Source organism: Colletes gigas, unplaced genomic scaffold, assembly GCF_013123115.1.
Source record: "Colletes gigas isolate AHSC1104 unplaced genomic scaffold, ASM1312311v1 Colletes_gigas_Sc00010, whole genome shotgun sequence".
Taxonomy (NCBI): domain Eukaryota; kingdom Metazoa; phylum Arthropoda; class Insecta; order Hymenoptera; family Colletidae; genus Colletes; species Colletes gigas.
In genome coordinates this window covers 4,125,642-4,138,431 of record NW_025106639.1, presented here as the reverse complement: position 1 = coordinate 4,138,431, position 12,790 = coordinate 4,125,642, and the positions used below count along the sequence as shown (strand labels likewise).

The 12,790-nt window shown below is 31.1% G+C and overlaps 5 protein-coding genes across 7 annotated transcripts; 3 read left to right on the top strand and 2 right to left on the bottom strand.

Moving 5' to 3' along the window:
* Positions 1-459: 459 nt before the first annotated feature.
* LOC122397952 (U7 snRNA-associated Sm-like protein LSm10) lies at positions 460-3,013 on the bottom strand. Its single transcript, XM_043397478.1, has 3 exons — positions 2,869-3,013; positions 2,679-2,796; positions 460-691 (listed from the first exon to the last, which is right to left on the bottom strand). Exons 1-3 carry the CDS (start codon positions 3,006-3,008, stop codon positions 500-502), a joined length of 450 nt encoding a protein of 149 aa, XP_043253413.1. The 5' UTR covers positions 3,009-3,013; the 3' UTR covers positions 460-499.
* On the bottom strand, positions 550-2,667 carry LOC122397949 (5'-nucleotidase domain-containing protein 1). Its single transcript, XM_043397474.1, has one exon. The coding sequence runs from the start codon at positions 2,333-2,335 to the stop codon at positions 860-862; it is 1,476 nt and encodes a 491-aa protein (XP_043253409.1). The 5' UTR covers positions 2,336-2,667; the 3' UTR covers positions 550-859.
* Positions 3,014-3,159: 146 nt separating the features above from the next.
* Positions 3,160-5,345, top strand: LOC122397950 (retinoblastoma-binding protein 5 homolog). Of its 2 annotated transcripts, XR_006259160.1 has the most exons (8): positions 3,160-3,305; positions 3,383-3,408; positions 3,483-3,655; positions 3,740-3,968; positions 4,052-4,507; positions 4,584-4,767; positions 4,838-4,992; positions 5,064-5,198. XR_006259160.1 is itself a non-coding variant. In XM_043397475.1 (7 exons), the coding sequence occupies exons 1-7, from the start codon at positions 3,287-3,289 to the stop codon at positions 5,147-5,149; spliced, it is 1,398 nt and encodes a 465-aa protein (XP_043253410.1). In that variant the 5' UTR covers positions 3,160-3,286; the 3' UTR covers positions 5,150-5,345. The 2 variants fall into 2 exon arrangements, 1 of the variants encoding a protein (XP_043253410.1); XM_043397475.1 differs by having other exon boundaries at positions 4,584-4,992; positions 5,064-5,345.
* Positions 5,346-5,617: 272 nt separating this feature from the next.
* Positions 5,618-7,203, top strand: LOC122397672 (seipin). Its single transcript, XM_043396984.1, has 4 exons — positions 5,618-6,020; positions 6,167-6,312; positions 6,380-6,904; positions 6,986-7,203. Exons 1-4 carry the CDS (start codon positions 5,797-5,799, stop codon positions 7,081-7,083), a joined length of 993 nt encoding a protein of 330 aa, XP_043252919.1. The 5' UTR covers positions 5,618-5,796; the 3' UTR covers positions 7,084-7,203.
* A 2,528-nt stretch (positions 7,204-9,731) lies between these two features.
* Positions 9,732-12,522, top strand: LOC122397671 (lanC-like protein 2). 2 transcript variants are annotated; one of them, XM_043396982.1, is made up of 10 exons: positions 9,732-9,807; positions 10,506-10,660; positions 10,723-10,902; positions 10,974-11,125; positions 11,229-11,376; positions 11,471-11,611; positions 11,707-11,889; positions 11,965-12,111; positions 12,179-12,281; positions 12,364-12,522. In XM_043396982.1, the coding sequence occupies exons 1-10, from the start codon at positions 9,786-9,788 to the stop codon at positions 12,438-12,440; spliced, it is 1,308 nt and encodes a 435-aa protein (XP_043252917.1). In that variant the 5' UTR covers positions 9,732-9,785; the 3' UTR covers positions 12,441-12,522. The 2 variants fall into 2 exon arrangements, with proteins under 2 accessions (XP_043252917.1, XP_043252918.1); XM_043396983.1 differs by having other exon boundaries at positions 9,762-9,836.
* Positions 12,523-12,790: the final 268 nt, after the last annotated feature.

Sequence of the window (12,790 nt, the reverse complement as noted above, 5' to 3'; positions counted from 1 at the left end):
ATTTTCTAACTAACATGGTAAAAATAATTTTTTATTGAAAGTTTGTTAAATCATTAGACATTTTTATATTATCGTAATGAAAGCTAATAATTATTGTTATGAAATATATACAAAGCTATGGTTGTGTATTGATAACATATACGGTAGTGCCCACGTAAATGACCACGCTCGGAACCGACCGCGGTCGTATAAGTGGGCAAAAATGCGGTCACTTATGTGGACACTATTGTATTTATAATAGCAGTTAGTTTGCTTTATATTACCATAAATAAGTGCTAACACAAATATAAATAAATAAATATGTTTTATTTATATTTATTTTAAACAGTATATTTGCCAATTGTACTTACAATTTATACAAAGCAATCACCGTTATATTAAATGTGTACAGTATTTTGTGCAATGTATGTTTATACAGAAATTATTTTTATACATTATAGGCAACTTGTAAATAAACGAATTATGAAAGTATAAATATTTTTCCTTATTTCATTTTCAATCAATTTTCTTTTTTGTTGAAATTTTGTTCTGTACTCTTTCTGTCTTCCAAAATTTTCTCTACCATTGCAAGCCCTTCTTGTTGTGTCTTCTCAATACGTTTTGTTCTAAACGTTTTTATATTATCTGTTACTTGTTTCTTTTGGCTTAATAATTGTTGCAACTGTTCCTTAATAGCTGGTATAATTCGTATCTTGAATTAAGAATATATTATGTAAACATGTAAAGACATGTTATAATATATCTACTGTAGTACTAAGTCGTAATTAATAATAATTGTGTCATATTATAAAAATATAATAATTAAAAAGTAAAATAATTATTCATAAATGAATGCTACAAAAATAACACATTTAAGAATTTAAAACGTTGATATACTGAGTGGTATAGCTGGATAATATCCAACATATTTCTTTCCAGTTTTACTAAAACATAAATAAGATTCTTCTAATGGCTGTCGAGCTATTAGATCTATTTCTGGTATGCAAAGTTTAGCATACTTTTTTATAACATAACCCCAATATGAGTCCACATTAATTTTAGAATCTTTTAAACAGAAATAAGAACCCCAAAATGTTGAATTTAATATTTTTTCATCTGGATGTGATAATCTTTGATGAAGCATTCCTTCTGACATTTGTTCCTCGATTATAGCTACTGTATCGCATTCTGTACATGCACTTGGTATATAAATATCTTGTATAAGATGATCACCAAAGTATATACAACGAGGGTTATTCCTTTTTGATATATATCCAAGGAATTCAATGAGTCCTTTCCAATTACCTTGGTTATATATCCCACCCTGTTTTAAATCTTTACTTTCTACTATAGCACCCTCAAGACAGTCTGATATCTCAAGAAATGGACGTTCATGTGAAAAAAAGCCAGGCTTTTTTGCATCACAAATAATAATATCGAACAGAGATTTCCAATCATCTCCAAGAGCATAGGTGGCAGTTAAATCAACAAAATCATCAGTTGATCCAGTAATAAGAAAAGTAATACGTTGTTTCTTTAACTTTTTAATCCAAGATATAATTTCTGTACTGCATTTATGTAAATATTTATCAGGATCCTTTTTTAGACTAGGAAAGAAGCATCCTCTGTCTAGTTTAAAATGATCCTTAGCAAACATTTCAATTAATCCATCTAACATGTCAGGCCAAACATTGTACGCATTCAATGGTTGTTCTTGTTCTTCATCAAGAGTGTCTATTAATCTTGCAAAAATAAGAGATAAGGAAATATCAAAGTAGTCTAATACACTTCGCATTTTTGTTAGAGGAACATTCCATGTTGAGAACATGTCATTGCAAAAGTCATCTGCCTCCCATTTTTGATTAGGATATATTTCTTTAATTTTTTCTATGCTTAATAAATTGGTCCCATGGCAAGCTCTTCGAATTATGCCATCAGCACTTATTCTAAGTATATTTCCTTTTTCAAAATCTAAGAACAATCCCTTTTGCATAAAATCTAAATCCTTGTCATTCAATGATCTCAATAAATATTTTGCATTATATCCTTTTTCTGTTGTTAAATAGTTAGCTAATGTTCCATAGACCAAATGTACCATGTTTGTCACATTATAACGTAAAAGTGTATTGTCAAAGTCAAATCCAATACAATCATAATCAAGAAATTTAAAAGTGCCCATGTTCATTTCCATTGATGAAGTAACTGACACTGTTGAACAATAGCGTTTAAAATTTATAGAACATGATAAATAATGTGTAATTTCTCTTGATTTCTCACTAGTTTTTAAATTTAAAGTAGTTTTTATTTGTACACAGCATTTTAGAGATTTATTTATCAAATGACAAATTTTTATCATACCGTCGGCGATGCACAAGCAACATGTAAATTCGAAAATACCTAGGCAACGTACGTGCGATGTTTACAATTTGTTATTCTTTTTATACACTACTCCGTATATAACAATTAATTATTTTATATCAAAATACGATCCTTCGATAATATTGATGTATAACATACTTACCGTAACAAATACGAAATAACTCTATTTAAATATTTGTCACGTATGTAACCGCGTTCGACATTCAAGGTCAATGTTATCAGACAATTATAATATAGCGAAAAAATAATGTCAGCAATAGATGATAAATGAAATTATACACACAATTATAGTAGAAAACATGTATTTTAAAATTACTCACTTTGGGCGGTATGTGAACGAAGCGAATATTCCTTGCCTGGACGAATAACATATCGTAATTATATGAATCCCCTCTAGGATCGGTAAAGATGCAATCTCTCATTACAATATTCATATAACTAAAACAATAAAACAAAACGCTAAACAACACTAGATCAGTAACAATAATAAAAACACTCGAAGTCACTTACGCATCCGTGTGTTCTACAGTTCCATAAACTGACGATTCATTTTGAAGGTCTACGGTTGTTCGTTCATTTTCGACAGCTTTCAATAGAATTGAAAGATTGTTAAAAAGGGTATACCTTTCTTTTTTTGACTCAATATTCATGTCATAAGCGAGGTATAGGACAAACTTAACGGCCAAATACTTTAGTTTAAATGACAACAGTTCTTCTATGATGAAATATCTACCGTATACTTTGTCTATGGTTAAGCATACTGTGTTTAGGAACAGTAACTCTAAGAATCACATTTAATCCAAAACTTCCAACTAATGACAATAGAGTAGGGATCCATCAGGGTTCTTTATTAGGGATTTAATAGTAACAGACAGATTGTAGGTTAGTAACGTGGGACTGTCACGTATATACAACAAGTAAAGCGAAAATGAATTTGGAATTATTAGGTGAGTCTTAAAAAATGCTTATTTTAAAATATAACGAGAGGACTACGATCTTGGTCATTTTCTCAATTTTCTTACAGAATCGTTTGGTCAAAATTATCCAGAGGTAAGATACGAACTTAAAATGAATTATTTTTAATTTCTTGCCTTTCTAACTATTATAGTGTCTATAATTATCAGGAATTCGATGGCACATTAGATTGCATATCATTAGCAGTAACTTGTACATTTAACAAAAGAGGAACTCTACTTGCTGTTGGATGCAATGATGGTAGAATTGTTATTTGGGATTTTTTGACTAGAGGTGTTGCCAAAATTATTAGTGCACATGTACATCCTGTATGTTCATTAAGGTAAATAGTTTAAAATTCAATGATGACACTACTGTATTATTAAATATACTTCACTTATATAGTATCATCATTAATCTTAAATAGCTGGTCTAGAAATGGACATAAATTATTAAGTGCCTCTACAGACAACAATGTTTGCATATGGGATGTTCTATCAGGAGAATGTGATCAAAAGTATAGATTTCCTTCTCCTATATTAAAAGTACAATTTCATCCAAGAAATCTTAACAAATTTTTAGTATGTCCGATGAGACATGCAGCAGTAATGGTAGATGCAGAGGGTACACATAGAGTTATTCCTCTTGATGATGATGTATGAAAATATTACTTTGCTTCTGACATTTGCCTTTGGCAAATTAATATTTTAACACACACTTTAAAATTCTTTTATTTTAGAGTGATTTGAACATTGTTGCATCTTTTGATCGTCGTGGAGATTATGTATATACTGGAAATGCTCGTGGTCGAATTTTAGTTCTTGATGCAGAATCTTTGAATGTGAAGGCATCGTATAAAATATCACAAGGCACTGCTAGTAATACAGCTGTAAAAAGTATTGAATTTGCTAGACGTGGCTCGTGTTTTTTAGTAAATACATCGGATAGAGTAATACGTGTATATGATAGTACTGAAGTCCTAGCTTGTGGAAAGGATGGTGAACCTGAACCAATACAAAAGTTACAAGATCTTGTAAATAAAACTATGTGGAAAAAATGTTGTTTTTCTGGAGATGGAGAATATGTATGTGCTGGATCTGCGAGACAGCATGCTTTATACGTATGGGAGAAAAGTATTGGCAATTTAGTAAAAATTTTACATGGAACTAAAGGAGAGTTGTTACTTGATGTTGTTGTAAGTGATTATTTTTTTATATTTTATTGAGATTAAATGATTTTTCAAACAATTATGAAAATTTATTTAAATATAGTGGCATCCTGTGAGACCGATCATTGCTTCTATATCATCAGGTGTAGTTTCTATTTGGGCACAAAATCAAGTTGAAAATTGGTCTGCATTTGCACCAGACTTTAAAGAATTGGACGAAAATGTTGAGTATGAAGAAAGAGAGAGTGAATTTGATTTAAGCGATGAGGATAAATCTGTTGTTCAAGGTGAAGAAGCTCAGGATGAAGAGATAGAAGTAGATGTTGCATCTATTGATAGAGTTGCTGCTTTTTGTAGCTCTGACGAAGAAATGGAAGATATTGGTTCACTTCAATTTTTACCAATATCCCCAGATGTAGAAGATTCAGAAGATAACCAAACAACACCGCATGAACCGCCTATGAAAAAACATCGTTCTCACGACATTCATTTACAAGGTGCACCGGTAGATGGTAAGATTTTCTACATGTGCAAGTATGATTGATTAATTTATTTCTTTCACTGTTAATATTTTTGTTTGCAGAAACACATCCATTATTGAATAAAGGAAAAGACAAACCAACAACCAAAAAGGGCAGACCAAGATTAGAGCACAGAAAGGGAAAATAATTTAGAATATATTATGTGTATATTTCTAGTATTAATAAGTATCTTATAATGTACAGATTGACTAAATCTTAAAATATATTATCAGTAGTGGTAATATTTTACACTCGTAAAATATGCCATAAAATGTGTTACTACTTCCTATGGAATGTATCTTACATGTTATTACATGTATTATTCTTACATGTGTGATATTGAACAGCTGTGTATGTAAGAACTATCTTGTGTACATACATTAGCATAGATAAAATGTTTTTAATTTCATATCCACCTTCCAAATAAAAGAATACACTTAATATAAGCATAAATGGTTTTTATAATTATTTTTAGTTCATATAAATATGGTTTTCATTAATTTTTTAAATAGATCCATAAAAAGGAGACTGAAATAGATTTTTTTCAAAGATAATAAAAGTACTCGTATCTCACATGCGCTCTTCGTGTAACATTTCCGCTATTATCCCATTAACTACTAATTGAAATGAACTTAACCTATATTTTGTTGGAGCCGAATAATTTAAAATGAGACTTAATACATCGATAAATAATTTATCTTATCTTATGTAGCAATTTCTAACAGCGCAATTAAAATTGCGAGGTGTTTGGTTTGGATTAACTTGTTGCCACGAGTGAATTAAATTCTGTTTGCAATGTTAACTTCGAGGTTATTGGAATTAGTCAATAAGAAATGGTTCAATGTTCAGAGAAAAACAACAAGAAGTGTACAGTCTGCCAAAGATGTAATTTTAAGTGGCGGACTTATCATTATTAGCGGGGTCTTCATTGTTTGGTTATCCGTGTTTCTCTATACGGTATTTTATTATGTCTACATGCCGAGTATGTCATATATACGGCCAGTGCATTTGCAATTCAAGTGAGCTTCACTTCTCACTAGTACGTTAATTAAATAGAATGATTTGTCACATCATATATCATATTATTTTTTTATTTTTTTACGTTATATCTTAATGCATGAAGCATGTGTAAAACTTGGCTATATTGCTTCTTTTTAACTTATAGGTCCTGCAATGAACGAAAAGGAATTTGTAGCTTTCCATCGGCTTATGTACAGCTAACAAATAAGCAACAACTTCTAATGGTTGGGCAACCTTATAAAGTTAACTTGCATTTAGAAATGCCCGAATCTCCAGCTAATAAAGAACTTGGTAACATTTGTCATTATATCTCTCTTAAAGAAAATACAAACATATAATTACTAAAATCTTTAAATAGGTATGTTTATGGTTTGTGCACAATTGCACAGTAGAGATGGTTTCTTGGTGAAACATGCATGTAGATCTGCCATGCTGCATTATCGCAGTAGATTATTACATGCACTCACAACATTCACATTTTCACCTATGATGATTTTTGGTACCACAGAAGAAAAGCAAAATGTAGTTTTAGAACTATTTGGTAATTTTGAAGAGGATCAAAGTCATCCAGTTACAATCGTTTATATTGAAATACAATCAAGACACATTGAATTTTACTCTGCAAATATTATGATAAATGCGCATTTATCGGGTGTACGTTATCTAATGTTTCACTGGCCGATTTTGTCTGCCATTGTCGGTATTGGTACAAATTTGTTTTTCATAGCCCTTGTGTGCATTTTTTCTTATCTCCACTTTACCACATACGAGGAAAATAGAGATGATGGTTTCAATTATGAAGAAAAGAAGACTGATGAAATAGAAGAAGAAAAAAAAGATTTCAATCAAGAGAAAGAGAAAGAACATAAAACTGACACTGATCGTAAGTTGTTTTTCTTTCTTTTTTTGTTTTAGTAATAAAGGATTGTACAGAATTAATGTTATAATGATTTATCTTTTAAAGAGCAATCTGATTCATCATCCTCAGAAGATACATTTACATTGCCAGATTTTGTTGAATCTGAGGCAGAATCTCGATTTGCTCATATTGAATCACTATAGTAACTTCATATATATCCAGAGAAGCATTTGTGAATGTAAATAATTCCTAAATAAATTAGTGAATAACAATTCAATTTGTTATGCACATAATGTTCAAAAAGGTGAGTGTTTTCTGTAACAAGAGGCATAATGTTTAACATTTAGATTTTTCAATCCGTGTCCCTAGTTTTACAGAAACAAATATATATTGTAAAAATATTTATTTTTCTATATTTAGTTACTTTATTAGTTTCTTCAATTGTAAAACAAATATATTTGAAGATTGTCTTTAATAAAATAATTACACAAAAACATTGCGTAATTCTTTAAAGAAGCCTGTTCAATTTATCTTAGAAAAATCTACTAACCCATTATATGCCAAAGATGTATAAATATATCTTTCGTAGCTGCTCTCCAACGATCGGAGACATCATTCGCTTACGTATCGTAGGTAGTCTTGTTTGTCTCAATTTTCTTCTTTTGTTTTCTTTATCTTATTATAAATATTATTATTTTTCCAAATTATTTTCCGTAACACAAAATACTTAATTACAGATAAATAAATATTAATTTTTTAGTACAGTATTTTATCGGTCACAAACGGAAAAGTCACACGACAGTGGCGCCAGTTAGTAATGTACTAATTGTACAATTTAATTTTGTCTATTAAAGAACTGAAGTATTAAAAGAAATTTTATTGAAATAACGTGATTTATTTTTTTATACTATTAATATGATCAACGTTGTTACATGTACGTGGTGTGTGTGATTAGTTTCTAGTTTCTCGTGTGAGGTATTAACCCCTTCCGGTGGCATTAAGTTCGACGAAATCCGGGCCCAAACGGTAGGCGTCAACGCGCGGTAAACAGACCAGACTGATGCTAAACTGCTTTGTAACAGAGATTATAAGAATCGTGACCAACTCTTGTAGCGTACTGATAGGAACTAAAACTCAATCACGATCGTGATTTGTTTGGGCCAAGATCTTCATCACGAGTCAGACTCGTTAAAGTACTGGAAGGGGTTAAGGATGATTACATTCCGTACCCAATGACTCGACATGTGGTTCTGGTATTCCAAGTTGCAGCTTTTGCAGAAAACATATTATGTGAGTAATATAGAAAAAGATATTTAAGTTATCCACATTTTTCTGCATTAAATACATCGATCTATATTAATTGAACGAGACAGTTTGTGACCGTATACTTTGTAATAAAGTTTTTAAGATTCTTTGAAAAGTTTTAAGAAAGTGTAACTTTTATTATTTACATAATCTCATATAGAGGTCTAAACGAGATAAGTGAAATTACAATAAAAATACGATGGACCTTTAGTCGCAGACGACCCTGGTAATTGGATTATCCTTATCCGAGGGACTATTCGAAATGCATCGGAATAATTAGTCGTCGCCTTGCTTTAGAGCTTGGAAGTTTGAAAAGTTTTTCCTCTTCGTTTGCATGCTTAACGAACTAGAAGAGTTTCAGAATGTGGAGTTCCACGGACCGACCGTTGGTCCGCGGAAACAAGTTCGAACTTGTTCATTGTTGTTCGAATAAATGTTTTTTTTCTCAGTTGACAAACAAAAGTAACATCGAAATATAAGTATAAATTACTTAAATATCACGAAGAATATTTTGTTTACTCAAAGAAAATATTCAGAAACGTGGAGGTTAAACTTATTTTATAGGAGCAGGGAATCGATTAATGAGGTGACATTTTTTTATTTGTAAACGTTTACGAAAGATTTCATTGTGAACGAGTTGCGAAAACTTTTGACGTTCCGTTCGCAAGCAACGTCAGGAAAATGCGCTTAATGTGTCTCGTCTGCATAGCGAGTGTTGGCACGTTAAAAGGGGAGAAAAAAAAACTGTTGGACGTACGAAAGAAGTCTCGCGCATGCAAGTGTCGGTGGGTAAAGCAGGCGAAAGGGCTGGGTGCATCTGATGCATTCGTAGGTGCAAGTCGCGTACACACACGGTGCATAAATACTACGGAACCGGTTTCCTGCGTTATCCAGGCTCTGCGCGCATCGCGGTGGGTTAAAAAAGGGAGCTCAAAGGAGCAGCACGAATTCGTGGGGTCGCCTTATGTTTCTCTTGGCTCGTTACTCGAGATTCAGACAGGTGTGCGAACCTCTCTCCTCTTCTCGTTTTCTCTGTCTCTGAATCTTCTCGAGGGTTCTCGATTTACTCTAAAGTCGTGTACTCAATGCGTACGAGAGAATCGAAGTGATGAAATTACACCGTGGCGTCGGGTATACAGAATGAATAACGTGACTGACGAAATTGAAAACCCGGTCAATTGATTTTGCTTGCTTCGGACGAAATTATGGATCAAATACCGTAAGCATTGAAACAGAAATATTGAACCTTACATTTTTATATTTAACAATTTCGTTTCGTTCGAATAACTAGTAGATAAACAGTTTTTTATTCTTTACTTGTTCAATAATATATTATCTCTAGCATATACAGTAATGCTATAATTGAAGATTAATGCTGTAAAGGATTGTTTTCATTTCTTTAATTTAAAATTCATTTAATTGATAGGTAACTTGCGAGAAACAACTGATTTTGCTCTTTAGCCCTCTGTTAGTTCTTTGTAATTCATCAAGGAGGTCGCCACCTCCTTGATGGAGTACAAAGAATTACCAGAGAGCTAAAAAACAAAATCAGTTGTTGGAGGTCGCCACCTTCTTGATAAACTACAACGTTAAAATTGCGATGCTTCATTTTATGTTAAAACGTGCGTCTTTAATATTGTACAAAAGTCAGGTTTGTTGTTAGTCAGAATTCATTTTTAGAATGATATGTGAAAGGATTAGTTTTTCAACATATTAAGTTGCTAAAAGAATAATCTCATTATAATTGCAAAGTGTATAGGGTAAAGGATCCATTTACCGTTACCTTAACAACAAATCTAACATAAAATTATAAGTGCAATTAATGTGACAAAAAATTTCAAGTTGATTAAAAGAGTGAAAACGACAACTTTCTTATTAGTGAAAAGAAGAAGAAGATATTAAAGAAAAGACTATTATTGCAGTAGGCAAGTTATAATAAAATATGATTTTTTTTAAATAATATAAGTATTATCAAACTTCATTAGTACATGATTTTGATTTTTGATTAAAAAGACAGTAATTGGGTCTTTTACTTTATTCTGTCAAAGAATTTTATTTTAAATCTATTGCAAAAACTATAAACATCTAATAGGCAAAAATATTAATTGATCCTTTTGCTAGCTAAGCTGGTAATTTAATGCGATTTAATTTTTCATGATTACTATAATCTTTGGTTCACAGATCTGTGATTTTATCATCTTTATGTGTGTGTGCATGTGTGTGAATATATGTGTGTACATGTGTATTACGTCTGTGACATGTGTATAATTTTAGATACACTTCAGATGTAAAATCAACAAAGAGAAATTTTGTCTTACAGAATATATAAACAGTATTGAACAAATTAAACGTTTATTTTGTACCAAAATGGACGATACTAGGTTTTATACGAATTCATTTAAAGATTATGATGAATCATTTGAAGGTTCTTCTGATCCTACTTCCAGTTACCTAGTAGATGCTAATACAAAGCAGGTATAATATACATATCTTTATGTCTGTTGATATGTAAAACTAAAGAGGTTTGTATTTGTCAGATTACTGAAAAATACAAGGGAACAATATACAAACATGTAGAAAGATTGTTAGACCAGTTGGAAAAACAAAAAGATTATTGGACATACGACGATGATTACTCTGTATATACAGGTTCGGCTGGAATTGCATACATGTTTTACCAATATGGAAAATGTCTTAATAAACCTGTTTATATTGATGTAGGTATCTTAAAATACTCATGCATCAATAAAAAGACAGTTATTTATTAGGCATAAATCTTTTTGCACAGAAAGCTACAGAATTATTAAGTATCTGTGTCCAAAAATTCACAAGTAAAAAAGAAATTACATTCCTAACTGGCATTGTGGGTCCATTAGCTCTAAGTGCAGTTGTACTTCATTCGCAAGGGAATAAAGAGGAATCACAGAATATGATATCAAAGTACTTATATATCTATGTATTTGTATATATTTCATTACCATTTGATAATAATTATATACAAGTACATAATATTTATGTACACGATTTATATATTGTATTCTAGATTAAAGTCATTGCGTGGTCGTGTTTTGGTCAACCACTCAAACCTGCCTGATGAATTGCTTTATGGCTTGGCTGGATATCTATTTGCCCTTCTGTTTTTAAATTCAAATATATCTCCACCACCTATAGAAGATGAACTCATTAAAGAGGTACATCATATAATAATTGAAATTAAACATTAAATGAAGATAAAACTGTTTCAATGTAGAATCAATCATGGTCATTAAAAATATATTATGTCAGGTCATTCATTTTATAATTCAATCTGGCAAAATATATTCTGCAACAAGACAATGCAAATCACCTTTAATGTATGCTTGGCATAATACAGAATATATTGGTGGTGCACACGGATTGGCTGGAATTCTTTATATATTATTGCAAGTATGATAAATTTATCAACTAGATCATGAAAAACATATATTTGCAATGATATTGCAAAATAATTTAAAAAAATGCTTGAACACCCGAATTTTAAGGCACGACAATACTTGACACAAGCTCAATTGAATGAGGATATCAAACCAGCATTGCAATATCTTAAAAGTCTTCAATATTACTCTGGGAATTTTCCATCTTCTGTTGGAAATCGTTCAGACAAATTAATACATTGGTGCCATGGAGCACCTGGAATGTCTATGCTATTCTGTTTAGCTTACGAGGTTATCATTGTTTTATTTGTACAGTTGTTAATAGCACTTGGTTCCTTGAGTGCTATTAATTATATGTCTGAACAGGTGTATCAAGATCCTCAATATCTGGAGACTGCTATAAAATGTGGGGAAGTTATTTGGTCAAGAGGGTTGCTTAAAAAGGGATATGGAATATGTCATGGAGTAGCTGGGAATGCTTATACATTCTTATGCCTCTTTCAGCAAACAAAGGTTAAATTACATTTGTACACAATAAAATTGATGTAAATACTAATAGAACATTGAACCCCCTTTTCAGGATGTGAAGTACTTGTACAGAGCTTGTCAGTTTGCTGCTTGGTGCATAGATTATGGCACACATCAAACTAGATCTCCTGATAGGCCATTTTCATTATTTGAAGGTAGCCTATTATAGAGTATTGTATGCCTTATTTATCATAAATATTTCCTTTGAATTAATAACACAAATGTGTATTATTTTAGGTCTTGCTGGTACCATTTACTTTTTGATTGACATGCTAAATCCACTTTCAGCTAAATTTCCAGCATACACATTGTAGAATAAGAATATTGTAATCGATTAATACATGTTTTCCACAAATTTTCAGCCAACAAAAGATTATTAAAATAAGAAAACTTACGAATACATTCATTTTTCATGATATTTATGTCTACATATTAAGTTATACATATTATGAACATGTAATTCAATGTATACTTTACTGGTGAACAATAAATCATAACATTTACAGATTGTATTTTATTATAAAACGAATAGTCCAAATTAAATATATAAATGGTCGAGCTATTTATTATTACGATGCTTGGAGGAACTGATTTATCTTGGTCATTTTCAGTTTGAGTATTCACTCAAAAAAGTTAATTATCGTTTAATCGTAGATTACTAATT